This window comes from Saimiri boliviensis, chromosome 5, assembly GCF_048565385.1.
Source record: "Saimiri boliviensis isolate mSaiBol1 chromosome 5, mSaiBol1.pri, whole genome shotgun sequence".
Lineage (NCBI taxonomy): Eukaryota > Metazoa > Chordata > Mammalia > Primates > Cebidae > Saimiri > Saimiri boliviensis.
In genome coordinates this window covers 114,770,098-114,797,078 of record NC_133453.1, presented here as the reverse complement: position 1 = coordinate 114,797,078, position 26,981 = coordinate 114,770,098, and the positions used below count along the sequence as shown (strand labels likewise).

The 26,981-nt window shown below is 46.4% G+C and overlaps 1 protein-coding gene across 16 annotated transcripts in view; it reads right to left on the bottom strand.

The window, feature by feature from the left end:
- Positions 1-900: 900 nt before the first annotated feature.
- Positions 901-26,981, bottom strand: part of CLASP1 (cytoplasmic linker associated protein 1) — a 285,245-nt gene continuing 259,164 nt past the window's right edge. For all 16 annotated transcript variants that reach the window (XM_074399831.1, XM_074399832.1, XM_074399833.1 and 13 more), the window contains 4 exons: positions 26,426-26,554; positions 11,504-11,710; positions 9,695-9,811; positions 901-4,018 (listed from right to left, as the gene is read on the bottom strand). In XM_074399831.1, coding sequence (XP_074255932.1) covers positions 3,932-4,018; positions 9,695-9,811; positions 11,504-11,710; positions 26,426-26,554 — 540 coding nt within the window. In that variant the 3' untranslated portion in view covers positions 901-3,931. The remainder of the gene's footprint in view (positions 4,019-9,694; positions 9,812-11,503; positions 11,711-26,425; positions 26,555-26,981) is intronic.

Sequence of the window (26,981 nt, the reverse complement as noted above, 5' to 3'; positions counted from 1 at the left end):
GTTTGTTTCACTAGTGAAGAGCCCTAGAGAGCACCTCGATGGTGATGGTCACACAATGACCTGAGTATATTTACCACCATGGAACAGCATACTTAGAGATGGTTAAGATGGTAAATCTTGTGTTACGTGTACTTTACCTCAATTTTAAAAACTGAAGGAAAAAAGGGCTTCAAAGCAGTGGCTGTGGAGCCCGCCTGCTCTCAGCAGCTCTCCGGCTCATCTCAGGATTGGAGGCCGAGCTTTCTCCTGCTTCTACCTTTTCTGGGAGCTACCGTCCTCGCTGCTCAGTTGAGGAAATGGAGCCCAGATGAGGGAAGCCCCTCCTCCCACAGCCCCAGAAGTATGGCTGGGATTCCAGCCCAGGCGTCTCATCCCCACCTTGTCACTGCACACATGGCACAGCAACCCACTCCCAGGGGACTCCATCAGGTACATTTCCCCAGGTTGACCTCTTTTTAAAAATTTATATTAATACATATTTCTTGAGATGGGGTATCACTCTGTCACCCAGGCTGGAGTGCAGTGGTGAATTCTCAGCTCATTGTAACCTCTGCCTGCCGGGCTCAAGTGACTCTCCCACCTCAGCCTCCTGGGTAGCTGGAAGTACAGGCCCACCACCACCACACTGGGCTAATTTTTGTATTTTTAGTAGAGACGGGGTTTTGCCATGTTGCCCAGGCTGGTCTTAAACTCCTGAGCTCAAGTGATCCGCCCACCTTGGCCTCCCAGAATGCAGGGATTACAAAGGTTGACCTCTTGATGTCATGGGGGTGGGGTGGGAGAGCTCTCCTGATGTACTCCTCCTGGATCCTTTATCGAAACAGCTGTGTTCTGACGGCAGGGAGAGCAGATCAGCTGTCTGCAGGGCACGGTGGTGATACAGACATCATCAAGCACAACCTGAATTAAGTCTCATTTATTCTAGGGCAAACTCAAAAGGGTTTTTTTTTTTGTTTTCTTTTTTAGCAAATCCTAGCACATTATTAACAAAAAAATCTGTACATTGCCATGATACACTTGAAAGTGAAACAAATAAGATATAAATACAGATATGGATGTAACATGAAAAAGCCCAAAAAAAACCCCAAAAAACAAAAAAACCCTCCCAATCTGGGGGTGTGGGGGACCATGCGTGTGAACACAGTGCCGACAAAATGATTTTGGTGGCTGATATTTTTCAGAGCATTTTTTAAATTTCCAAACATCATTGTTAGCAAAGTCCTGGTGGGATTCTACAAAGTTCTTATTTGCTGATCTTTAAAGTGTAACATTATGCTTGATAAATAAAGGGTGGCAGGGAAAGAAAAAGACTGATGAGACAATGAAGTCAGTCGCATTACCTGCACAGGGTGGGAAGCTAGTGAGGCGCATAGAAAAGGCAGGCCCGTGGCATCCGCCGCAGGTCCGGGAAGCACACACAGTGCACTTGAAGGAAGCTGCGTGCCCCGAGGACCGGCCGCACCCTGCCCAGACCCTGGCTGCAGGGGAGGCAGCAGCTTGAAGGAAGCAAGAAGTCAGACTGCCCGGCCCACAGTGGAGCAGCAGGGGTCCCAGGGCCCTGGCCAGTCAGGTAGACAGGGAGGCGGAGACAGGCTTAGGTGCTCTGCTCTTCTGTGTTCTGTTTTTCATTGGAACAGGGGCCCTGCAGGGAGGCGGCGGCAAGGCAAGGCAGCTGCAGCTGTCAGGGTCTGGGGGGCGAAGGTGGGCTCGGCACCCTCCCAGTGAGGTGGTGGCGGCATGCGAGTCTCCTCGGCGAGGCGGCAGCAGTTTTCAGATTGAGGCCAAGAGACCTGTGATGTGATTGTATCTCTCTCTTAAGTCGGGAGACTGAAGATTGGGCAAGTGACATTCGAGGCTAGCCCTTGGTGAGTACTATGAGGACGCCCAGCAATGTTCGAGACCCTTTCTAAGTACACTGGGGCCTGGGGGGCCTTCTGGGAGTCAAAGAGCTCAAGGAGAAGGGTCCTTCTAACTGCATTAGGCATGAAGGAGCTCATGGATGACCTAGCCTGACACACATTCCTACAACAGAGGGATCAACAAAGGACTCCCTAACTCACTTGTAGAGTGTAAAAAAGAAATACCATTCATGACACACTAACAAACAAACAGTGTTTAGCAACGAAAGACCTGGTCCTGCTATATTTTGAGCCAAAGCCAGTCAGTGATACCCAACCCCTTGAAATGTACCCCTCAAGTTCCCTAAACAGCAGCAGTGAGGTACCACACGTGTAAGGTGCGTGCACACACACACACACACACGGGTCAGCACCCTGGCTTTATTGTTCCTGGGCATTATGGGGCCTTCATTTTCAGTGCATGTTTCCAAATACAACGTCAGTCTTTCCCAGCTTCCTACAGCCAATCCAGAGGCCAGGGCAGAGGGTCTGTGGAAATGATGGTGAGAATCACATGCTCTGGCACTCAGCCTCTACTTTCAGTGCTAGTAGTTGCAGTGGGCTCTGCACCGGAATAGCAAATACCTTATTGGAATTGATCTCAAAAGAAGCATTTTCTTTATGGAAAAATCCGTTCACTTTATAGGATCTAATACAACAGTAAGACACAATAGAAGTCCTCATGATTAAGAATTTCCATTTGGCTTAAGAATTTTAATCACAATTTATTTAACCATACTCCAAACCTCTAGTTACTTTTATTGGAGTGATTAGGTTCTAAAGATGTTTTTAAAGGGGGCCTAGTGGTTCCTTGAGGAAGGAAGAGAGACTCTAAATGTGTCTGTGTTTTTAAAGTGTATTTCTAATCCTGTTTTTCTGCAATCTGCAGAAATTCCTTAAACAGTTACTATTTCATCAGCAGACATTCAAGGAACTACTTCAGTTTATAAAATTTAAAAAATTAATTGTGATATCCAGTCTCTCTAGGCTCTTCTTTGCTCTTAATCGCACATTAAACGGAGAAGAACTAAGATGGTCCAGATGCCATTTCCCAGATTAACTGAGACGATGTTCGAACTGAACAGCTTGCGGACAGCGTCAGGGAGAGGAAAGAAGTTGGTGCTAAATGTGAATCACCAAGTAGCCCAGGGATGAGGGTCCCGGCAGAACCCTCGTGATACCAGTGTTCCCAAGGACCTCAGCAGTAAAGATGAAAGACTACTCTTTGATCTTCTGTGCTTCGTGAACCGCCATCTCAGGCATCCCTAAATGATGCCATACATTTATCTTATTTTAGTGTCCAGATTTAAACTTGAAGAATTCCTTTGCATGGAAGCTCTGGGGTAGGGACCTCGTCTGTGGAGTTGATCAGGGAGGGCTGGAAAGACTGAGGGGATGCGCTTCTGATTCTACGCTAAAAGCCAGGGTGGTTGGCCTCCAGTCTGGATAAGACAAGTGAAATTCCCAGTGTTTGTTAAAAGGCCATCTTCAGACTGTTCTTGCCAAGACTTGATTCCCGTTTTTAGTAGGTCTCGGAACATAATTTAAAGACTTACCACCTTTCATGGTGTAGGCTGTGAAAGGGGCCCCACACAGACCATACTCACAAGAAAACAGGCTAAGGAGGAGGAACACAAAGTAACACCCCACCCCACCCCCAAATCGGTTATTAACTGAAAAAAAAAAAAGCTACTTTCTACCAAGTAGTGGCCAGAGCACTCTGATTTTTAGAAACTGCACCCCACACGCACGGTTTCACCATCTCAGCAGGCTGTACAAGACATGTTTCAGTATGGCTCTTTTCTGTTCTTTTTCCTTTTGTTTTGTATGAAGACTGCAATACAGGCCTTGCTTCCTTTACATTCAATACCAGTAAGATTCTACAGAAAAGCTGGAAGGGACCGAAATACTGATTGTAATAAATATTTGTGGGCCTCATTGTACTGACTGGGCAGCCGATGGAGGGGTAGGGAGAGGTCTCTGAGAGGCACCACCGATTGCTTCTAGGTCTACACAAGAGACAGGCGCTGCTATTAGCTGTGCGTGGAGACATCGGAGGAGGAGCTGCTGTTGCTGTTGGTGGTCTGGGCCCTCTTTATATATAAGTTTAGTAGCTTCATCTGAAAAAAGAAGATGAAAATGAATTAGCAGAAGGAAAAACTATCAGAAAAGAGAAAACAGGAAAAAGAATCACAGGTGACAGTAAGAACACAGCAGGTCCCTTAGTCCCCCTGGTTGCGGAATTCATTATAAAAACATGTTCTGAGTGCCTGCGGCTCATCCAATGCATCTGCCAGGTGCTAGGGCCACAGAGGAAGAAAGGAGGAGAGGGCAAAGCAGTCGGCAATGACAGCACCAGGTGTCACAACCCGGTGGGCCGCCGCAGCTCCTGAGAAAGGGATACGAGGGGCAGGGCCACACATCTCAAGGGCGGCTGCAGCCAAAGGCTCCATCAGAGTCAGGGAAGAGCAGGGTGAGAGCCCCACTCCACAAGGGTAAAGTGGCTGGGCCAAGCTCAGAGGGCAAATCCTCTAACCTTCACGCCTCTTGCGTAGCTGGGACTACAGGTGTGTGCCACATGCCTGGTAGTACTTTAAATGTAAATGGATTAAACTCTTCCATCAAAAGACAGAAATGGGCAGAATGGATAAACATGTGATCCAATTATGCTGTCTATAAGAAGTTCACTTTAGACCCAAAGACACAAATGGACTGAAAATGAAAGGATATAAAAAGAGACTCCATGAAATAGTAACCATAAGAGAGCAAGACTGGGTATACTAACATCAGACAAAACAGACTACATCAAAAAAGCTTCTGGAGATAAGACTTTAATACCAAACCCTCAATAATGGATAGATGAACCAGACAGATGATAAGCAAGGAAACAGAGTGACTTAACGCGATAAACCAACTTGTTCTAACAGATACATATGAAAGTCAACAACAGAACATACATTCTTCTCAAGGGACACATTAAGCTTCAATAGATTTTAAAAGATAGCATACAAAGTATCTTTCCCAACCACAACAAAATGAAATAAGAACTCAATAACAGAAGGAAAACTAAAAAATTCATAAATTTGTAAAAACTGAGTAACATATTCTTAAACAACCAATGGGTAAAGGAGAGATCCTAAGGTAAACTAGAAAACATATCTAAAAAAGAAAAATTTTTTTTTGAGACAGGGTCTCACTCTGGCCCAGGCTGGAGTGCAGTGGTACAATCTTGGCTCACTGCAGCCTGGACCTCCCAGGCTCAGATGATCCTCCCACCTCAGCTTCCTGACTAGTTGGGACCATAGGTGCACACCACCATGCCCAGCTAATTTTTGTATTTTTGTATGATGGGGTTTTGCCATGTTGCCTAGGCTGCTCTTGAACTCCTGGGCTCAAGTGATCCTCCGGCCTCGGCTTCCCAAGGTGCTGGGATTACTACCGTGAGCCAGCACACCTGGCCTTAGAAAACATTTTGAGATAAATGAAAATGAAAAGATAACTTTCGGGAGGCAGCAAAAGCAGTGGTGAAGAGGAAAATGTATAGTTATAAATGCTTAAATTAAACAAGAACCAAATCCAAAGCTAGCAGGAGAAAACAATAAAGATTGGAGCAGAGATAAACAAAAGAGAACAGAAAGACAGAGAAAACTGGCTGGGCCTGGTCATACCTACGATCTCAGCACTGGAGGGGCGGAGGTGGGAGAACCGTCTGAAACCAGTTCAAGACCAGACTGGCAACATAGTGAGACCCTATCTCTACAAAAAAATAAAAAATTAGCTGTGATTATGTGTGCCTGTAATCCCAGCCACTCAGGGAGGATGGCTTGAGTCCAGGAGGCCAAGGGTGCCAGTGAGTCACATTGTGCCACTGCACTCCAGCCTGGGTGACAACACACACACACACACACACACACACACACACACACACACACTCTTTTAATTTATTTTTGTACAGATGTGTACAAAAATGAATATATATACATATTTATTGCTGTTGCCCAAGCTGTTGGTCTTGCTGTCCCGGCTTCAAGTGACCCTCCCAAAGTGCTGGAATTACAGGCATGAGCCACCACTCCTGGCCCAGTCAAATAATTTTCAGCAATCGTGCTAAGACCATTCAATGGGAAAGGATAATCTTTTTAACAGATGAGAAATCGCCATCAGGTATTTATTTTCAACAAATGAGATACCCATTATGATGATTCTTAGAAATAATTAGAAATATCAGTTGTCAGTGTGATAGGAAAAAACTAATTTAAAAAAAGAAATAATTAGAAATTAGAAAAGTGAAAAAAAAATAAAACCATAAAATAACAAGTGTTGGTGAGGATGTGGAGAAATCAGAACCCTTGTGCACTACTGGTCAGAACATAAAATGTGCAATCTCTGTGGAAAACAGTAGCAAAGTTTCTCTAAACATTAAAGGCTTGAACAGGTACACCAGTGTTCACAGAAGCATTATTCACGGGAGTCAGGAGGTGGAAGCCACCCAGGGTCTCTCAACAGATGAGCGGATAAACAAAACATGCTATCTACACACAATGGACTATCATTCAGTCTTGAAAAGTAAGGACATTCTGACAAATGCTGCAACATGGATAAGCCCTGAGGACATCATAAGTGAAGTAAGTCAGCCACAAAGGACGCATATGACGTAATTCCACTTACATGAGATACCTAGGGGAGTCAAATTCATGGAGACGGAAAGTAGAATGGTGGATGCCAGGGGTTGGGAAATATTAAATTATTAAATAGCAAATTATTGTTTAATGGGTGCAAAAGTTCAGTTTTGTAAAATGAAAAAAGTTTTGAAGATAGATGGTGATGATAGTTAATAATAATATGAACCATACGCTTAAAAACAGTTACAATGGGCTGGATGTCGTGGCTCGTGCCTGTAATCCTAGCATTTTGGAAGGCTGAGGTGGGTGGATCACTTGAGGTCAAGAGTTTGAGACCAGCCTGGCCAACGTGGTGAAACCTCGTCTCTACTAAAAATAGAAAAATCAACTGAGCGTGATGGCAGACACCTGTAGTCCCAGCTACTCTGGAGGCTGAAGCAGGACAATCATTTGAACCCGTGAGGTGGAGGTTGCAGTAAGCCAAGATCGCCCCACTGCACTCCAGCCTGGGTGACAGAATGAGACTTTGTCTCAAAAAAAAAAAGTTAGGATGGTAAATTTCTTTATATTATACCACAGTAAAAAGACTGTACTGGAGAGGAGAAAAAGAAAAGAATGCTTGTTCAAGGTCGTAAAACTAGTAAGTGGGGAGCAGAGAGCAGAAGACAAGCTGAGCCCAAAGCTAGTGTTGCTGCCATAGCAATGGGGCATCTCTCCAAATGTACTATCCAGGTTCCTTCCTCTCATCAGACCTCTTTCTACAGATTCTGGTATCATTTATTAACCTCATTTAAGCAAAGGGAGAGGGTGTTCTGACAGGCCTGTAACACTGGAAAACAGGGAGCCACGGCTTGATTCTTTTTGTTTCTAGTCAAAGAAATTGAGACCCAGGCTCTGCCAGCTACCCATCTGGGTGAGAAAGGGAGGGACTTTGTATTAGAAGATGTGTACCTGGGTCTATGAAGTTTATATGAACACACCAGAGCTATTACATTAAAAAAATTTAGGCTGGGTATGGTGGCTCACACCTGCAATCCCAGCTCTCTGGGAGGTTGAAGTGGGAGGATCACCTGAGGTCAGGAGTTCGAGACCAGAGTAGCCAACAGGGCAAAACCCTGTTTCCACTAAAAATACAAAAACTTAACCAGGCGTGGTGGTGCACATCTATAATCCCAGCTACTTGGGAGGCTGAGGCAGAAGAATCGCTTGAATCTGGGAGACAGGGGTCGCAGTAAGCTGAGATTGTGCCGCTGCACTCCAGCCTGGGTGACAAAGTGAGGCTCCATCTCAAAAATAAATAAATAATTAATTTAAAAAATTTAATAGATGGATGAACTAGGCTACCAAAGCGGAAAGATGTGAGGGCCAGTCTCTCCAAACCCCTGAGCCAACGGAGGGTGTAACCGGGGGAGGGAAGGGCTGGCTCCTGGTCAGAAACATGGGCTCTGGACCCAAAGCATCACCAAGACTGGCAGCAGCAGGGATTTTCTGTCCCTTACCCAAAGGGTCAAATGAGATGATGGGACAACTCTCTTACTTAGAAGAGTAAGAAGTGCCAGACAAAACCAAGGTGTGATTCATGTTATTTTTGGATGAATTCTGCATTTTATAAATCTAATTCCCTTTGTGAACTGTATCTCCGAGGTCCTCCCGGTCAGCATGAATCACCTATAAATCCCTGATGGAGGTAGGGGGAGGGAGAAGGGCTGGGGGACTTTTCCTCAGTGTTTTTCCGATAATTAGGGAGGGGATCTGATGAGGAGCCTATGCAGGAGTGGGGAGAGGAAGAGGAACTGGAGAACAGAATCAGGTCGCTCCCAAACCACTCACTGTACACCTGCCTCATACACCTCTTCCAGCCTATCTGCTTATTCCTGTTCACAAAAAGAGGAAAGTGTCTCCTCTGGACTCGTGGTTCTCAACCACAGGTGATTATTTTGCCCCGCAGAGGGTATCTGGCCATGTGTGAGACAGCAGTGATGGTCACATTGGCAGGGGGCGCTATTGGCACATGTCCGTATAGACAGTGGTGGTCAGAGATGCTGCTTAAGCTTCCTACCACACACAGGACAGCCCAGCTCAACAAGGTGGCCCGGAGTGTCAACAGAACCAAGGTGGAGAAACGCTGCTCTCAACACCCCAGCCACAGCTCTGCTTCCCCAGAACTCTGCAGAAGCAAGGCTCCGGCTATGACGCTCACCAGCTGTGTCAAAGCAGCAGCTCAATCTGAAATTAAACGGGCCCCTCCTCTCATAAGAGCAGAAGCTTCTGGTTTCGTGCTTTCCATTGGCTTCATCTGACACAGTGGTTTATACAAAAAGAGGGGTGGGGATTTCAAACTCCACAGGGATGTGCTTTCCCCACAGGCAGCCCTGAGGTTCCAGGCCCAGCTGGCCTCCTCTCCAGGAGTTAAGGCTTCACCTCTTCACTGTGCCTCTCCTGCTGCAGCACGAGGGAGGGTTTTTAATCTGCTCTCACCAGCCTAGCATGTCAGATTTGAGTTTTTTTTTTTTTTTTTTTTTTTTTTTAATTAAAACCAATACATAGTCTAGCCGCTCTCATTTCCAATGACATCCGTTTTGGTCCATCTTTTCCCCCTAATTCCAGACACCCTTAAAGGACCATGAGAGGCAGCAGTGTAAGAAGTCTGCCTCCTGGAGTCAGGTCTGCGTGCCCTGGGGCAGGTTAAGGGGGATGACCATGCTTATCCCACAGGGATGTTGCCGTAAACATGGGTCAACGCATGCAAAGTACGTGGGGCTGCCCTGCTGGCCGTGGCAGGCTTGTAGTGAGAGCCAGCTGTTGCCACTAAGGATGCCCATGAAGGACTCAGCTCTGATTCAGCAACTGCTAAGCAAGCAGGTCAATTTCTTTATTGTTTCCATGAAAAATCACCCAGTTTCTAAATAAGTTGGAAATAAACTAGCAGCTCAAAATCAGCATTTCGTAAAACAGGAGTAAAGGCAGACTACGTTGTATAATGTCAGTGTTACCTTAAACTGATTTCACTGTACGGTTCATTTTTATACTTAGAAAAACGCTTTTGGAGAAATAAGGCCCAGCTAAAACACAATGGGCAAAACCTGTCTGGAATCCAGAGCTGCAGTCAAATGGATTTATGACAAGCTGGCAGAGCCCAGGTGTGCGTATCGGCCCAGGTAACACTATCCATACCTTGCTCCCCGTGAGCTGTGCAAGGTGAGGTTTCAGGTCTTCTCCGATTACGGAATAAATTGCCACTAAGCAAAACACGCTGGCCTTACGCACACTACTTTCGGTGTTGTCATAACCCTAGAGAGCCAGGAGAGAACACAAAAAGGAAAGCAGATCAGAGATTGATTCCACAGTCAACATCTCATCAACGTTTCCACAAACGCCCTTAGAGTTCAACCTTGGACTTGTCAGTGACAGCCAGGATAGACCTCAGCCCTGCAATGGAATCCAGAGAGCTTTCACCCCAAAGAGGTCACAACTTTGCATCAAGAGAAACTTGGTTTCTGGGGTGCAGAAGCAGGAGGCTGGCGAGTCCCGGGCTGGTCTCTGCATCTGCCCAGGTGCCACCTGTAACAAGCTGCCACCCAAGAAACATTATAGGGGAGAGAGAAATGAGAAAAGGGAATGAAGGGGAAAGTTAATGCTTTGTTACCATTTCTCCCAAAGGTAAAGCAAATTTCCTTGTGAAAGTGCCTTTAAAGAAATGAGAACAACATCCCTCACTCTTCTGAGCAAAATCCCTCTACCCTCCACTGATTGCTGGGGAACATCTGGTGCCAGCCCCTGATGTCCATGTCCCATTTTTTTGAAGACAGAGTTTCACTCTTGCTGCCCAGGCTGGAGTGCAATGGTATGATCTCGGCTCACCGCAACTTCTGCCTCCTGGATTCAAGTGATTCTCCTGCCTCAACCTCCTGAGTAGCTGGGATTACAGGCGTGTGCCAACATGCCCGGCTACTTTTTATATTTTTAGTAGAGACGGGGTTTCTCCATATTGGCCAGGCTGGTCTCGAACTCCTGACCTTGATTTGCCCGCCTCAGCCTCCCAAAGTGCTGGGATTACAGATGTGAGCCAACGCACCCAGCTGTCCATGTCCCTTTGCAACTGGACCTCCATCTACCTGTCTGCCTCATCCTGACCCATACCAGGCTGGGGCTACCTGCTGCTGTTCTCCAAACAGCCCGGGCTCTTCAGCCTCTGTGCCTTTCTCTTTGTTTGGAATAATCTAGTCCCCAACGGTTATGTGTTTAATCCCCAACCCAAGCACCCAGCAAATAGCAGCATTTATTAAATATGATGCTGACTCCTCTCTACCTTTCCCCAGTGAAACTCCCTCCCTTGCCAAGGGCCAACTAGAAACCACCTCTTCTACGGACCCTCTCTCTCCCCTACCCCAACCTGGAAACCACTTCGCTACTGTCATGTAGCCCATGGCGACATCTGTAATTGTCTGCGTGGCCGCACAGTAGGCTGAAAATCCTGAGGCAGTCCACACAGTGGAACGCAGCTGCTTTCTGCCAGTCTGTCTTACTCACTGCCTCATGCTTAGAAGAGTTTCAGTAAGTATTTGTGGGCTGCATGAGACCAAGGACCATTGTTTGATTTACACCCCATGGTCCACCTCGCCCAAGGCTGGGATACAGCAGGTGTGCAATAAGGGTTTGTTGAAGGAGTGGACAAAAAATGATCAAAATATGTTTATAGTAAACAGAAAGTTCATTCTGTGAGCTGCCAGGTAAGTCTTCTTAATGCATTCAGGAGAGAGGGTGAGCTGGGAGGCTGTGAAGTGGGCCTGCCACAAGACCTCAGCATTCAGGAGAGGGGTGAGCGGGAAGGCTGTGAAGTGGCCCTGCCACACGGCCTCACAGGTCCCGCCTGCTTTTTCCTACCCGTCCCTGCCAGTGAAGGGGGAGCACAGAGTCCTTACATTCCTTCAAGTGAGGTGGCCCACACAGCCTGGGGACAGGCAAACCAACATGAGGACCTACCTGCAGCAAGCCTGGGATGATGTCGGCGAGGAGCTGCAGCAATGACTCCTTGGCGATCCTCTCGACGACTTTGGTCTGCATCTTGATGGCAGCAAGGTTGATGGGATAGTCGGCCGTCTGGATGATGGGGCAGAGCACCTTGATGCACTGCTCCGGGTGGATGGAACTGGCCAGTGTGGACGCAGCCTCCTCAGCCGCTCTCACCACCTGAAACACCCGGTTTCCCCAAAGAGTGAACTCCACATGCCACATGAGGCAAAAGACCAAACATCACTTCTGATTTCAGAGGCCAAAAAATAATGACCTCACTCAATGTCAGATGGCAGCCATTGCTCACCTGCCTCAATTATTAAACACAGAGGGGTTTGCAGGGTGATTTTAAAGGGGAGTATGGGCCTCGGAAAGGCAGGTCTGAGGGATTCTGGCAAAAACCTTAGAGAAGTGGTACTCCATGTACGGCCCCCACCCAGCCGCTCATTTGGAAACGGAACTTCTGAGGCCCACCCAGACCTGCTCACTCAGAGGTGGGCCCCAACTGGAGGAGGGGGTGCAGTGAGCTGTGTTGGTAAGTACCAGGTGATTCCTATAGACACTAAAATTGAGAACCTCTGCCCTAGAAGGCTAGGACCTGAATACAGAAAGGCTTCCCAATGGCTTGTGGGACACCCATAAATGGAGCATCTGGAAAGAGGCCTGGAGGAAATCAGAGTGACTTCAATGCTGGCACTGCCTGGAAGAGGCCCACCTGCCAGGCAGCTGGGAAGGTGCAGAGGGAAGACCCTGGAAGGGTTTTCCTGGAAGTCTCTTCTGGAAAGTTGCTTTTCTAGGACTCTGTGCTCACGACGCCCCCTTTACCTTCCATTTTTAGGGAAGTACATGAAATGACAGTCTCATGGTCAAAGGAGCAGCCTCTGACCTCTGGAGGGCCACAAGACCCTCTTATACTAAAGATGGAAGCTAAACGCAAAACCCAATGAGGGAGGAGGACAGCAGAAGGCCTGATGAAAAAGCCTGGGCCTCAGGCTCAGGGAGCAAGTCCCAGTCACACTAGTCCCCATGCTAACACTCCATGTCATCATCTGCAAAACAGGGATGTTTGGTGATGTCACAGAGAATGAAAGGTGAGGAGTACTCAAGATACTGTAGACAGTCAGTGAAGGATGCTTACTACTATCAATGGCACAGAGTACATAAATTATACAAATGATATATATAGACAGACACCAGGTTATACGCACACGCATTACAGAACTCGAATACTTTTCTCCTATTGCCAGCCCTGGGTGGGCTGGTCATTCCACCCAGATTCCTCTCTGCATTATGTTCTGCTACTCAAAATAACTCAGCTCTAACTTCATACAACAAAAAGGTGAAGACTACCAGCCCACGGCTTCAGTCATCCCAGCCCTTATGATGAAGCAAGACAGGCCCATGGCAACAGCGTACGGACCATCTGGAAATCTGCTTCTACTTATGGGCATGAAGCGGGTGAGGAGTCTGTAGAAGCTAGGGAGCGTGGGGAAACAGACAGGAAACCTACGGAGAGGCCACCTGAGCTGTGTAGCAGACAGGCCCGCGCCTGGGCTCAGAGACCACACACGCTGCTTTGGGTCACTTTGGGGCCCTCACTGAGGCTCCTCCTGGGGCTCTGGGAAGAGGCTTTGGCTTCAGATGAGGCTCAGCTTCACCTTCAGCCCAGGGCTGCTCTGCCCATGAACAGGACTCACTTCAGGGAGTGTGCGTTGAGTCCGTGTCGGCTCTGCTCTGTGGAATGGTAAAGGGAAATTTTTTCCAACACTAGACAGCCGAGTTCATCTCATTAACAACGGACACGTGTGGGGCCAGCCATGCTGCTGATGGTGGGTTTTTCACTACGAAGCTCCATGAGCTTTGGCTACTCATACCCACTACCTGGCATTTATCACCACAAAACACCTGGAAGAAAGTGCACCAAGGGTTAATGCTCTTTCTCTCAGGGCGGTGAGATTGTGGGTAACTTTATTTTCCTCTTCATACTTTTTAGATAGAAAAATAGCAATGAAATTAGGTTGGTGCAAAAGTAGTTGCGGTTTAAACCATTACAATATAACCTTTGTAGCAAGGAAAATGTATTCCAGAAAATCGACCTGAACTGTTTGAGGCCAGGGAAAACTGGCAGCCCAGCCCTGGCTCAGGGTGGAAGGTGGCTGGGCGGTGCACCTGAGCAGGCCGCACCTTGTTCGTCTTCCTGAAGGGAACCCCACCCCCGCATACGGGAGGTGCCCTGTGGCGAAGCCAGCACAATCATCATGACTATTCCTCCTGAGCTCCCACCATCTCCATAAAACCCTTCTGCTGATCTACAAAACTCACTGTCCTTCAGATGTGGCTGACACACGTGCCCCAGCCCCTCCCCGGGCCTCCCAATCAGACTGGTGACACTTCCCCCAACTTCTGCTCTTCTGTCTGTGACACTCATATGGCACCATATGTAGATGGCTTTGTACTTTTGGTGGTATTTCCATGCATGTTTCTACTTATCAAACAGCCAGGAGCTGAAATGTTTCTGTTATACCTAAGCACCCAGGAAGCTGGGCATTTACCAGGAGTCTAGTACTTACTGATGGACTGAGAATTCATTCTCCTGTCTGAGAGTATGTCCCACTTAAAAAGGCCCTACCTCCCTCAATTCTTTCTTGTTGGAGGCCTTTTGTACGTTCCCTGGGAGGACCTGCTAAGTCCTTGCAGCACTGAGGAAAGACTAGGATTCTCATGAAATAAGATCACCACATCCATCACCATGTAGCCAGCACCTTAGAGTGGCCACAATGCAGCCACCTGGCTGGGATTATGTATGAATCCGTGATGCAGGCCCGGATCAGGATGGCTTAAGGGTAACTACTGTGTACAGGTCAGAGCGCCTAAGATTCACCTGTACTCACTATGTTTGTGAAGGTCAGGCTTAAGGACAAAGCACTTTAGAAAGGAAATTTTATTTTAAAAGTCATGTCCACCTCTCAAGCACCTCGTAAGAATCTTTCCTCTCATTTGTGCTCTGTGTGCATGTTTGTTCACCCCGCACTGACCAGGTACCTCCTGTGGGTCAGGGACTGAGCTCCAGCTCAGGCCACAGAGCTGAGAGGACTGGGCCATGCTCTCGTGGTTCAGGGCAGGGTGAGGGTAGTCTATGCAGAGGGACAGCACGAGGGTGCAGAGGCCCAGGAAGGGGCCAGGTGGCAGAGACCTGCTGCCTGATGCACTTCCTGTGGGTGGCCAGGGTTAGATAGGAGGAGACCCGTGAAGGACAGAAAACCAATGGATGTGTACAGAAGGCTTCTCTGGTGTTCTGCAGGCCTTCCTCCACTCAAGGGCCCTCGGCCATGCACAGCCAGCCTCCCTTGCTTGCCTCATCCAGGCACCTCAGTAGCAGACCTTCCCTTGCCAGCAAAAGTGTTAACTTAGACCCCACATTTACGTCATCTCACTCCATGTCACAAACATACAGGAAGGAGACTATTTGAAGGAAGCCCACTGGGATTTCTTTTTCTTGCCAATTCAAACTCCTGCCAAAGGTAGCTTTTTCCACACAGGTCACCTGAAAGCACCCTAATGTATACACATGACTTTAAAGTTTTTCACCCCGACAAGGGCAGCCTCCAGAGTTAGAGGAACACGTTCTCAGCATCTGGGAGAAGCACAGGATTGATCTTCGTTCAATCCTCTGGCAAAAAACTTCCTTGATCTGAGCTTCCACTTTTAAATAAAAACTCCTAAAATGAGGATTTTAACGCATCTACTTTCACAGTTACCTGAATTAAGAGAGACAAGACGTAAACCAGCTTGGTATATTTTAGCTCTAAAACACACGAATGCTAAGCCAGAGATGGAGGCTCACACCTGTAACCCCAGCTACTTGGAAGGCTGTGCTAGGTGGATCACTTGAGCCCAGGAATTTGAGACCAGCCTGGGCAACATGGAGAAACCCCATCTCAAACAAAAACAAAAGCAACAAACAAAACAAAACACAAACTAGGTGTTGGTGGAGGAATGACACCAGAGTGGGGCTCAGCAGCAGAGGTGCCACCAGAAGGCACAGCGGCTGAGCCGGGAGCTCCCGGGTTGCTGGAGGTGGCGGGGAGGGGGGCAGAGCTCTGTGACCCCGAGACTCCAGAGGACCAGTCATCACACTGAATGTTCTAAAAATGGGTAATACTGGTAAGCCAGCTCCTTCCCTGGGGTCCAGTGCCAACATCACAATGAGTCTTCCCTCTCCAATGACCTCTAAGATGCCCAACGTTCCTCAGGAAGGCCTGGCTCCTTCTTGCCTGCCTGGTCCTTCCTCTCCCTGCCAACACCCTGCCTAGCCATGTCTCTATGCCCCTGGCCAAGTTATCCTGAGGACTCACTCACCTCAACACAACTCCCAGGAAGCCTCATCATGTGTATGCTTTATTTTATCACTGCGGGTAAATATTTTGCTGAAATTGTCCCTCCCACTAGACTAAAAGTTCCTTGAAAGCAAGATCCCATCTCAGCCATCTTTCTATCCCCATGCCCGGCACAGCATCCAATGCTCAATAAATAGCTATTGAATTAATTTCTCCATAGCATGTACATGCATGCAGGCTTGCACACATACACACACACACACACACACACACACACACACACACACAGTCTTGCTCTGTTGCCCAGGCTGGAGTGCAATGATGTGATGGTGTGATCATGGCTCACAGCCTACACACACACACACACACACACACACACACACACACACACACACACGGTCTTGCTCTGTTGCCCAGGCTGGAGTGCAGTGATGTGATGGTGTGATCATGGCTCACTACAGCCTCGACCTCCCAGGCTCAAGAGATCCTCCTACCTTAGCTTCCCAAGTAGGTGGGATGACAGGCACATGTAGTACTGCAAGATTTTTGTAGGGGTCTTGCTATGTGAGGTGGGGTCTTGCTATGTGAGGTGGGGTCTTGCTATATTACCCAAGCTGGTCTCAAATGATCTGCCCACCTCAGCCCCCCAAAATGCTGGGATTACAGACATGAGCCACCACACCCAGCCCAATGTACATATTTTTAACGCTTATGACTCACAAAGTCACATCTGGAGCATGCCACATTGACCTGGATTTACACTTTTCCTAAGAAGCTAGCATAGAAAACCAGGAGCAAGGCATGGTATCTACAAATGATCAACTTGGGCTGTGGAAAAATCAACTATACAAGACCCAGAGAATCCCATTCCAGGCAACACCCTGGAAAAGCAACAGACGTTCTTTGGAAAAGAGACTTCAGCTCAGGTTTTTCCTGTTGCCAGTTGTCTGAGGAGGACTGGCATTGTTTCTTGGAAGAGCTCCGTCAGGTAATGGGTTACTTCAGATGGGGTGCTCTTCTTCCTCCTCCGTTTGCGTGCGTCCCGAGGGCTTCTCTGAGTCCGCGTGTGTTTGGGAAAGCTAAGCACGTGACGCACACCTATGTGGCTGAGTTACACACAGCTGAGTGGATGGCGCTAAGTGGAAGCAGACAGTTCCTCTCTTTTCTAATCCGTCCCAGCAATGAAACCATGCTCAGAAACTGCTGGCTTTCTACTGTAAGAAATCACTGCCCAAGTATCTTTTTTTTAAAACTTTCCTTTTTTTTTTTTTCTCCCTGTGGTATTTCAGGAAAAAAATAAAGCTCATTTAATATTCTGTATTATTGCCTTAGGATAAAGTCTCATAAGTGGAATGACTGGGTCAGAGTTTAAACTTTTTTTTTTTTTTTTTGAGACGGAGTTTTGCTCTTGTTACCCAGGCTGAAGTGCAGTGGCGCGACCTTGGCTCACTGCAACCTCTGCCTCTTGAGTTCAGGCGATTCTCCTGCCTCAGCCTCCCGAGTAGCTGGGACTACAGGCACGCACCACCACGCCCAGCTAATTTTTCTATTTTTAGTAGAGACAGAACTTCACCATGTTGACCAGGATGGTCTTGATCTCTTGACCTTGTGATCTACCCGCCTCGACCTCCCAAAGTGCTGGGATTATAGGCTTGAGCCACCGCACCCAGCCACTGCCCAAGTATCACAACACCTTGCCTGAGAGCTGAGGAACTTTTAAGACTCTGTTCTTAAACCTGGGGGAAGAAATAAAAGGTCAGAAAACACTGGATGATTCTGTAGTGTATCAAAGTTAGAAAACACTGATGCACAGGAGTCGATGTCTGAGATCCCCCAGAAGGTGGGAGGCAGCTCAGTGGGTGGAAAGAACACGGCTTTGGAGACAGAATTCAAGGGTCGATTCAAGGGTCGATAGCGTCACTTTCCAGGTTCAACGGGAGCAAGCTAAGGCCTCCTGGCACTCTTCAGGGTTGCAACAAGGATTAGTGAAACAAGGCAATCAATTGCCGGGTTTGTGGTCAGAATTCTCGGTTTTCCTTCTCTGCTCCCCATCTCCTGCACTCTACTGCCACTCAGGTTAAAGTTAATTATCCTATGGTGATCTTCTGGGAAAAAAGGCTGTTTCAGATCTGCTGAGCTAAAACCCAAATCCAAGGATGCCTTCATCTTATAAAAATCCAGGAATTCTAGATGTGGCCCGCATGAAGCATTTGGTCAAATGTATCTATTATTTATTTTGAGAGAGTCTTGCTCTGTCGCCCAGGCTGGAATGCAGTGGCATGATCTTGGTGGAAGCTTCCTGGGTTCAAGCAATTCTCATGCCTCAGTCTCTTGAGTAGCTGGGACTATAGGTGCTTACCAACACGCCTGGCTAATTTTTTTGTATTTTTAGTAGAGACGGAGTTTCACCATGTTGGCCAGGCTGGTCTCAAACTCCTGACCTCAAGTGATCTGCCTGCCTCAGCCTCCCAAAGTGCTGGGATTACAGGTGTGGGCCATCGCGCCTGGATGATCAAATGTATTTAACATGGATGAAGGCTTTGGTTCTAAAATGTCTGAAAATAAAATGTCAGAAGCTGCACATTAAGACAGGTAGTTTGAGGTCCTCTTTTTCACTGGGGTTAGAGAAAGTTTCCCAAGACAGACACTGGTTTTGGCAAGGCAGGTAGGTGTTCTCAACTTCCTTCTATATGCCAAACGCCTGGCTTTGGCGAGCTGCCTGAATCAGGGTGAACTTTAGGTTTCGCCCCTGTGTTCTATGTAACACAAGAAGCAAAGATTATAAATGTAAGCAAACAGACAGCAAAAGTCAACACAGGCAGCAGAAACAAAGGAAGACAATACTACTTAGTACACAAGGTGGCCAGAAGTGGCAAAGATTTAGAAAGGGGTGAGGGAATATTCAAAGAGGACAGGATCAAGGAGACTTCTGGGTTATAATCTGCCTTGAAGTCATCAAAAACAGTTCCAATCTTGCTACAGTCTCATTAGAATCAGAGGACTCCCTCCCCTTTCAGAGTGAGTGAAATAATAGTGTCTAGCTAAGAAAAGCATAATTTTCACATCTAGGTTTTTAAAAATGGGATCATTACTCTGAAAGGTTTCTTTTAGCATACAAAGTTTTTAAACTTTCGACTGTGTGTTTTAGGTTCACAAGGTTTGATCTGGCTCTGTCACAAAACACCAGAATAACTGGTTGAGTTAAAAATAAATAAATAAAAAAGCAAAGGTCCAGGAACAACGATGGCTGGACACAGTGGAGTGTCCCGAGCCTAGCGCCTCAATCATGTGGAGGCTAAGGAAGATGTCAGCGCCACCTTCTGGGACAGGCCAGAAAGACCTTATAAAAATTGGATTGACCCTAAATACACCAAGCATACTATGGAAAAACAACCAATGCCCCAGGTTGGCACTGACATGGTCCTGGGATTTACGGTGAAGTGCCAGCCTGGTCTTGAACCTGGGACGAGAGTCCTCATTTAGCAAGGCTCAGTACCAGAGGGAGGAGAGAAGGAAAGTTTCAGGCTGGAAGTTTGGAGACTTGAGTTTTTGCTCTGGTTCTGGCATCAACTGGCCAAGTGAGCTTGAGGTAAATTTCTTCACTTTCTATGCCTCAGTTTTCCTCATTAGTAAAATGAAAGAGAGAACCTGAATCGATGATATTAAAAGTATTTCAAATTAAAAAATCTTACCATCCAGCTCTACCTGATGGGTATTTTCCCCTGAAAAATGTGCATGCACAGAATTCCAGGGAGCTCTGAAGATCCTGAGGAGTAGTGTCTCTGTGAAATGACCTCTAACAAGACAGTCATCACATTCCTGCCTGGAAAAGCAGATTCAGGGCAACACGATGTATATCTTCAAATGTGGTCAGACTCTTAGGTGGGAGATTTATTCTGTTCTACTCTAAGGGGTAGAATTAGGGCCAGCAGGGGCAAATACTGATGAGAAGGAGTCGGCAGAGGGGCTGGGAGCCCAGGAGGTGGTGTGTCCTGCTGTCCTGGAGGTGCTGCAGAGGCTGGGCTGGCCTCTCAGGAGGCGCTCAGCATCTGATGGGAAGTTGGACAGCATGTATAAGGCTCCTCTTCCGCATTCTAATGCCGGTATCCATCTCTAAAAACCCATGGCATTTCCTAGCCTAACGCTGACAATGTACCGGCTACCCCAGCACAAATACGAACAAATTCCAAACAAAGCAGTAGCCAAACAATACAAGTCGTGTTTCGGACTGGTGTTTCAGAGTTTACTCTACTGCATATAATAGCCTCTTAGATGTATTTAGAGAAATGCAGTTATATCTGCTTTATGTAGAATTTTTAAAACTTGACAATTCTATTCAAAATCAGTCTACTCTCTTCAATGGAAGAGTATAAAAAGGATACTATCTTCAATTTTCAACAATGTCAACCACCTTACGTCACTTGACTTTAATGCTGGCCTCTCAGGGAAGGGTATAAAGCACCTGCCCTCCACCTCCTACCCCGCATACCAGTGTTTTAAACATCCAGAGAGTGTCTGTGACTTGTCCACAATCACAGCCCGTGAGTTGGCAAAAGAAGCATGTGAACCCAGGCCTTCAACCCCCAAATTTGAAGGTTTTAAGATTAAGCAATGGCTCTTTCTGAAGTTTTAAGAGCTAAAGGGCAGGAATCACATCTGGCTCCTATGAGGGTCAGTTTATCAGCGAGGCGGAACTACTCCCCTACCCGCTGAACAACAGCAGGAGCAGCCACCGCCACGGCTGCCACTCGGAACTAGACACCGTGCCTGGTACTTTACAGGCCCGTGAGGTGGGCTATCATTCTTCACTCAACACAGCAGACCACGAGGGTTCAGAAAATGGTAAGCCTCCTGCCATCTTGGCTCAGCAGGGTTCAACCCAGGAGTGTCTTCCAAGCCCATACTTTCTCCACTGGCCACGTGGCCTTGGCTCCTCTCTCCTAGGGAGAGCAGTTCTCTCCCTATCTGCTTCTTCTCAGCCCCTCTTAGGTTCTAACTCCCTGAGAAACTCTTCCTTAACTATTCTAGCCCACTCCTAAACTCCTGGTGCACTTCACTTTGAACCACACAGGACTCTTTGCTTTAACCTTAACTAAACTATAAGGCTTTTGAAGACTACAGTACACCACGACCCATCAATAATAAAACATCTATTAGAGTTCGTTAATATTTGTGTGACTGCTGGCTCAGTAACTCGAAACCTCTTGACGAAGCTATATAGGTTTTGGTTTTGTCTTTTTATTAAAAAGCAAAAGCCTACAATGGAAATGAGGCTTCTGGTCATATCCTAAGGTTGGGCTCAGGGAAAAGTGAAAATTTAGAATTCGAGGATTCAGGTTACTCAACAGCAACTTGTATTATCTTGAGGCTGGATGAAACACAGATAATCATCTAGTTCACTTGCTAGAATAAGAGATAAGGAAAAACCAAGGTACAGAGGGGTAAAGGCATTTCTCCAGAGTTCATGCAGTATATTATTTCCCAGTGCCCACTGATACAAATGACTGCTGCCCTGAGGGGCATCTAAGGGCCATTCCTGAGCACAGCAGGTCTGGCTAAGATGAAGTCAGCTAGTGATTCTAATTGGTATTTGATAATATTCCTTCTCTGGCACACCGATGCTTCTCTCTGGCTACAGCGTTTATCTAAAGGATTGCATCAGACACCATGCTGGCTGGGTGAATCAGAAACCAGACAAGTTCCAGGAAGTTCTCTTTTCTTTTAAGTAACTTTGGCCTGATTTTACCATTTTAATTCTTTAAAGTCACAAAATAAAAAGTTAACTAGAAATGATTTAGAACTAAAACCCCTGTAGATATAATAACTGGTGGTTTTATATTTACCTAAGAATCAAACTTCCTAAAACAAGCCAAACTACCTGAAGCTGGATTCTGGTGCCTTAAACACCATGACCTTTGGTGATCCAGCATAGTGACATGAATGATGCTAATATTTTCCTCTTTTAAAAGACAAATGTAACTGCACATTCCCTAATATGGCAAAGTTCAGAATACGCTATGTCTAATTTTGGGATCAAACTCACCGTATAGTGAGACTCACGCCTTTTAGGGGTCTCACACAGGAGTGTTCCCCACAATGGATCGGAAAGCCTCAATTACAGAATATCTTCAAAAACAGAGTGGTACTTCTTTCAAGTTTAAATTTAAAAAAAATTTAAAAAATAAAGATAACAAAAATTTAAAAAAATAAAAAGATAAAAAAATAAAGAAAAAAAATAAAGTTTAAATAAAACATTTACTGTGAACTTCAACATTATGAGTACTATAAGCATATCATGATAACTGGCAGCAGCAAATATTCTTGCATTGAATGTGCATAAAATGATTTATAATTACTACATCAACTGTTTCCTGAGAAATGGGCACTTCTGAAATGAATAAGGACATCTAAGAACAGTTTTACGTAGCAATATTTGTATAGCATATGACAATTTAAAAAGCGTATTTCTTTATCATCATATCTTTCATTCTCACAACAGAACTGCTTATCCAGAGTTATACTGAGATAATGAAAGTGAGAACAGCTGGAGAACAGCAGACGCAGGATTAAAAACCAGGTTTTCTGCTTCAAGATTCGTACCTCACACTGACCCCAGAATCTCTTTGTACTATCAATTCCCTTATTTAATCCTCTCTTCCCAATCACCAAAGGAGAGGTTCTCCACCAGCTCTAACAAACAATTACAAATTCTAAAATAAAAAGAGTTCAAATTAATGGAGTTCTCTTGGAAACAGAAAACGGGCTCAACATTTTAAAAGGTCCCTCTCAAGGCTTAGCCCTCTAAAGTATTTGCTAAATGCTAACACGACTGCAAACCACAGAAACTTCATTAACGAGGCACTGAAACTCAATAGCAAAATTTGTTTACTAAAAAGATAAAAATGAAGTCAGATAATGAAAGAGACTTATTCAAATAAGGACTATGAAAACATCATGTCTAAGCTCAGAAACATCAACTTTTAAAATAAAAACTCTAAATTGGTGTCCAAAACCCCCATCCATCTTGCTTACCACAGAGCATGTGTATTAGCTTTGGATGAATGGAGTCTGAGACAGATTTGGCACTTGGTACATTTTCAGGGTGTAAGAAACACATTCTGCACATATAGCTCCTTTTAAAAGAAACTGAGAAGGCAGACACTTGCTTATATGATGAGAAAAGGAGCCATCAGCCCTACCTCATCCAGCTTCCCTAATAGCTTTCGTGACAAATTTCAGTTTACAGAAATTGTATTTCAAGAAGCTGTCCTTCCTTGCTGCAGTCACGTTGTCAGAGCCATAGTGCACATGCTGCTGTGGGAACATCAGGCTGGCAGAGGGAGGGCAGCTGGTGCCAATGTCTATAAAAGCAGCCCCATGTTAACCTGCCAGGTCTCATGTTCTTCATCTCCTGCAGAAGCCCAGGTTTTGCCTGGAACAGAAAACCAACTAGCTTCTTATTGAGAAGGAAGTTCCAAGAAAGCTCACTCTGGGATGAACATACTTTGGAAGTATTAATAAGACAGGAAAATAGATTATGTCTTTGTATGAGTAAAAAGTAAGTCTAGATAGATATGTTTCAGATCCTTTTCAATAAATGTTTGGAGTCGTAAGAACGGAATGAAATAATGAGAAAATGGAGGGACTAGAGAACTGTTATGTGCGATATTAATATGCCAACAAGATGCCTACAACACAAACTTTACGTGCATCTAAGCCCTAAAACATAGCAAGAAGGAATGGAAAAAGATTGGTTAAAATAAGAGGAAGGTAAGAAAAACTTCAAGGGAAAAGGAAAGAAAAGGAAGGAAAAAGAAAAACCCAACCCCAAACCTAAACATGCAGGTGCCTGAGTTATTATAGTCGCTCCTGGCAAAGTGACAGAGTGAAGTTTTATAAGGAAACTCCAAGGGCAATGAGTCAAGGTGAGTCAAAGCATGCAAAGCAGGAAGGCCTGCCAATGCAGGCGCTGTTCCCAAACACATTTCCTCTACCGGCCTGACCTCGAGTCAGCAAACAGCAGCATGGGGACCCTTGGCCCTGAGCGCTGCTAAGTTTATTTTCAGCAGGATATATTTTCTGCTCTTTTCCCTTGGGCAATTTAAAGGGCCTCATACCTGAGAATTGTCTCTCCTAAATTTCCAATTTTGCAGGAAAAAAAAGATCTCCCAAGAAAACAGTAAAGAGCAAATCAATTACTTAATTTTGTTCACTTATACTTCTTAGGACTCACTTTAAAGACAGCTATCTTCCAACTGCAGAGTCTAAGTGCACGCCAAGACACCATGGACAGCTTGGCATTTCATTTAAATGCCAAGTCCAGGTATGTACTGCCTCATGAAAACAACTGATATCATCTCTATGTAAAAGAACATCAGGCCAGGTGCGGTGGCTCAGGCCTGCAGTCCCAGCTACTCAGGAGGATTGCTTGAGCCTGGGAGGTGGAGGTTACAGTGAGCACACGTTGTGCCACTGCACTCCAGCCTGGGTGACAGAACGAGACCCTATCTCAAAAACAGAGCAAAATGAAACAAAATAAAAAGAACATAATTTTAATTTCACTTTTTGATCATGTATTCTCATTAAGGAGAAGGAATTATGGTTTAAAAAAGTTAGCACAAGCCAGGGGCCCCTTAAAGGAGACAGAAAACCTAGCTAGTATCTCAGTTCTGTCATGAGTAACTGCTGTGCATACAGTTACTCCAGGACAAGCTTGTCCAACCCGTGGCCCAGGATGGTTTTGAATGCAGCCCAACACAAATTCATAAACTTTCTTAAAACACTATGAAAAGTTTTTGTAATTTTTTTAGGCTCATCAGCTATCATTAGTGCATTTTATGTGTTGCCTAAGACAATTCTTCCAGTACGGCCCAGGGAAGCCAAAAGATTGGACACCCCTGCTCTAGGACCTTCCTTCGCCACCTGGGAATCACTATGTTGATCGTATTAGCTCAGCTGGTCTTCACGTTTTTTAAATGAGTGATTATAAATGAAAAGTGCTTTGTTCAAATATGAGTGATTATCACCATCATGCAACCAAGCTAGGTTTCGGAAACCCAGTTATCATAGTCTGAAAACACATCCATCCCCTGTGTACTGTGTGCTGTTTTCTTGGAGTAGCAGGTGGAGAGACCCAGTCTGAGGACAAGACCCTTGCCCTTGCTGAGCTACAACTGTGGTGGAGATTTGAAGAGGTCAAATCAGTCCCTGCTCAAGCAGCCACAAAATGCCAAATAGAACTATGATCTAGGGCAGGCGTCCCCAAACTTTTTACACAGGGGGCCAGTTCACTGTCCCTCAGACCGTTGGAGGGCCACCACATACTGCGCTCCTCTCACGGACCACCAACGAAAGAGGTGCCCCTTCCTGAAGTGCGGCGGGGGGCCAGATAAATGGCCTCAGGGGGCCGCATGCGGCCCGCGGGCCGTAGTTTGGGGACGCCTGATCTAGGGTCTGACTCCTAATGTAGATGGAAGAACTGCATTAATTATAACTCCCTTAATCCATGAGTGTGCTCATATGAGAGTCACGCATGAGCCAAGAGATCAAACTGAGCAAGTAGTTATGTCTCACTGGGGTCAAACCCATTACCTGGCACGCTAAGTTTTCCGAAGTTCTAATACATGATTTTGTTTCCCACAGTTCCTTTTACTGAAGGATGTCACTGAAATCATTTGTGTCACGACAGCTCCAGCCGCCTCCCCACTCTCTGCAGGCTTCTAGCTACTTGAAAGCCTGGTGAGGCACAGGGGCTGGACAGTCCAACAAGTAACAGGCTGAGCTTTTGCTGAGTGCGCAGCCTCTGTGGCATGTCTGCAGGACACAGACATGTCCTGCTGCTCTCCACCAGGCAGCTGAGGTGCCAATGCCAGGAACTGCAGGGATGGCCTGCTAGCACTTTAAATATTCCAAAGTGAGGGGAAGAGGCATGGCAGGGCTGCCTGTACTCAGTCTCATCTTGCAGAGAGAAGCACACGGAAAAGCCAGGAGGGGGAAAGGTCAGTACAGCAGCGTGCTACCCACTGTGGGCAGGCGCGGGGCTGGAACCATCCCTGGCCATCTCATTTAATTCTCACGAGAACCTTTGTGGAAACATTCATTCCTATTTTACACGCAAGGACATGGGAGGCTCAGAAGGTGAAATGACTGGGTCACAGACCTGGAGCAAGGAGGTGCTGGTTCTGAGACTTGCATGTCAAAGCTGATCTCCACCTCCCACAGCAGACTACCAGAGGCCAAATGCCAGAAAGCAGCAGCAGATCCTCCCCTTTCACAAAGGCAGCAGGAAGCCCGGACATGGAAGACATCTCAGGACAGGGCAAGCCTGTCAGACACAGTGAGGAGCTGGGAACTGAACAAATGGCACTGGCCCGGGAAAAGCACCGCTGCTCAGCAAGGACAACAGCAATCGGGATTCCACTCTGTATTATGACATGGCCGAGTTCCAAGGAAGGGGCCCTTAAGCTGTGCACTGATTCTGACTCGTCTATCTCCACATCCCAACTGCTCCCCACGACCCATCTGTTTAGCACCCTTGGCCGCATGACTGACTCACCTCCTTATGGGAGTCTTTGTGGGCTTCCAGAGTCTTCATAATCGTCAGCTCAGCGTAGTTTTTAAATCTTGCTGGTTGATTTCTGAGAATTTCCCTCAAAACTCTCAACGCCAGGGCTCGAATTGAATGCTGGAGTACAAGGGGAAAGGAAGACATCACCAAACACCACACAGCACTTTCAGACACAGCAGTCAAGGGCCGGCAAGGCCAAGCACCCAGTTCTGGGTTCCCTGGAACCCTGCAGAACCCTCTACACAGATCACACAGTGATCAGCTCCATGAAGGCAGGCACTGTGCCTTAGGGTGACATTCCCAGGATTTAGCACCTGACAGGCACTGAAAAAAGCTTGAACAAGCCATACACTCGAGATCAAATGAGGATGAGACACCTAAGTTCATTATCAGTTTTCTGGGGATTTCCAGATTTCCTGAGGCTTCAGCCTACAAATTATCCTTCTGTAAAATGTATGAAAGAATGTGTACAAAGCACTTGGATGTTTCATCAACACAGCCTGTAAGACTGTGAACTCCCTAAGGACAGCAGAAGGCCTGTCGT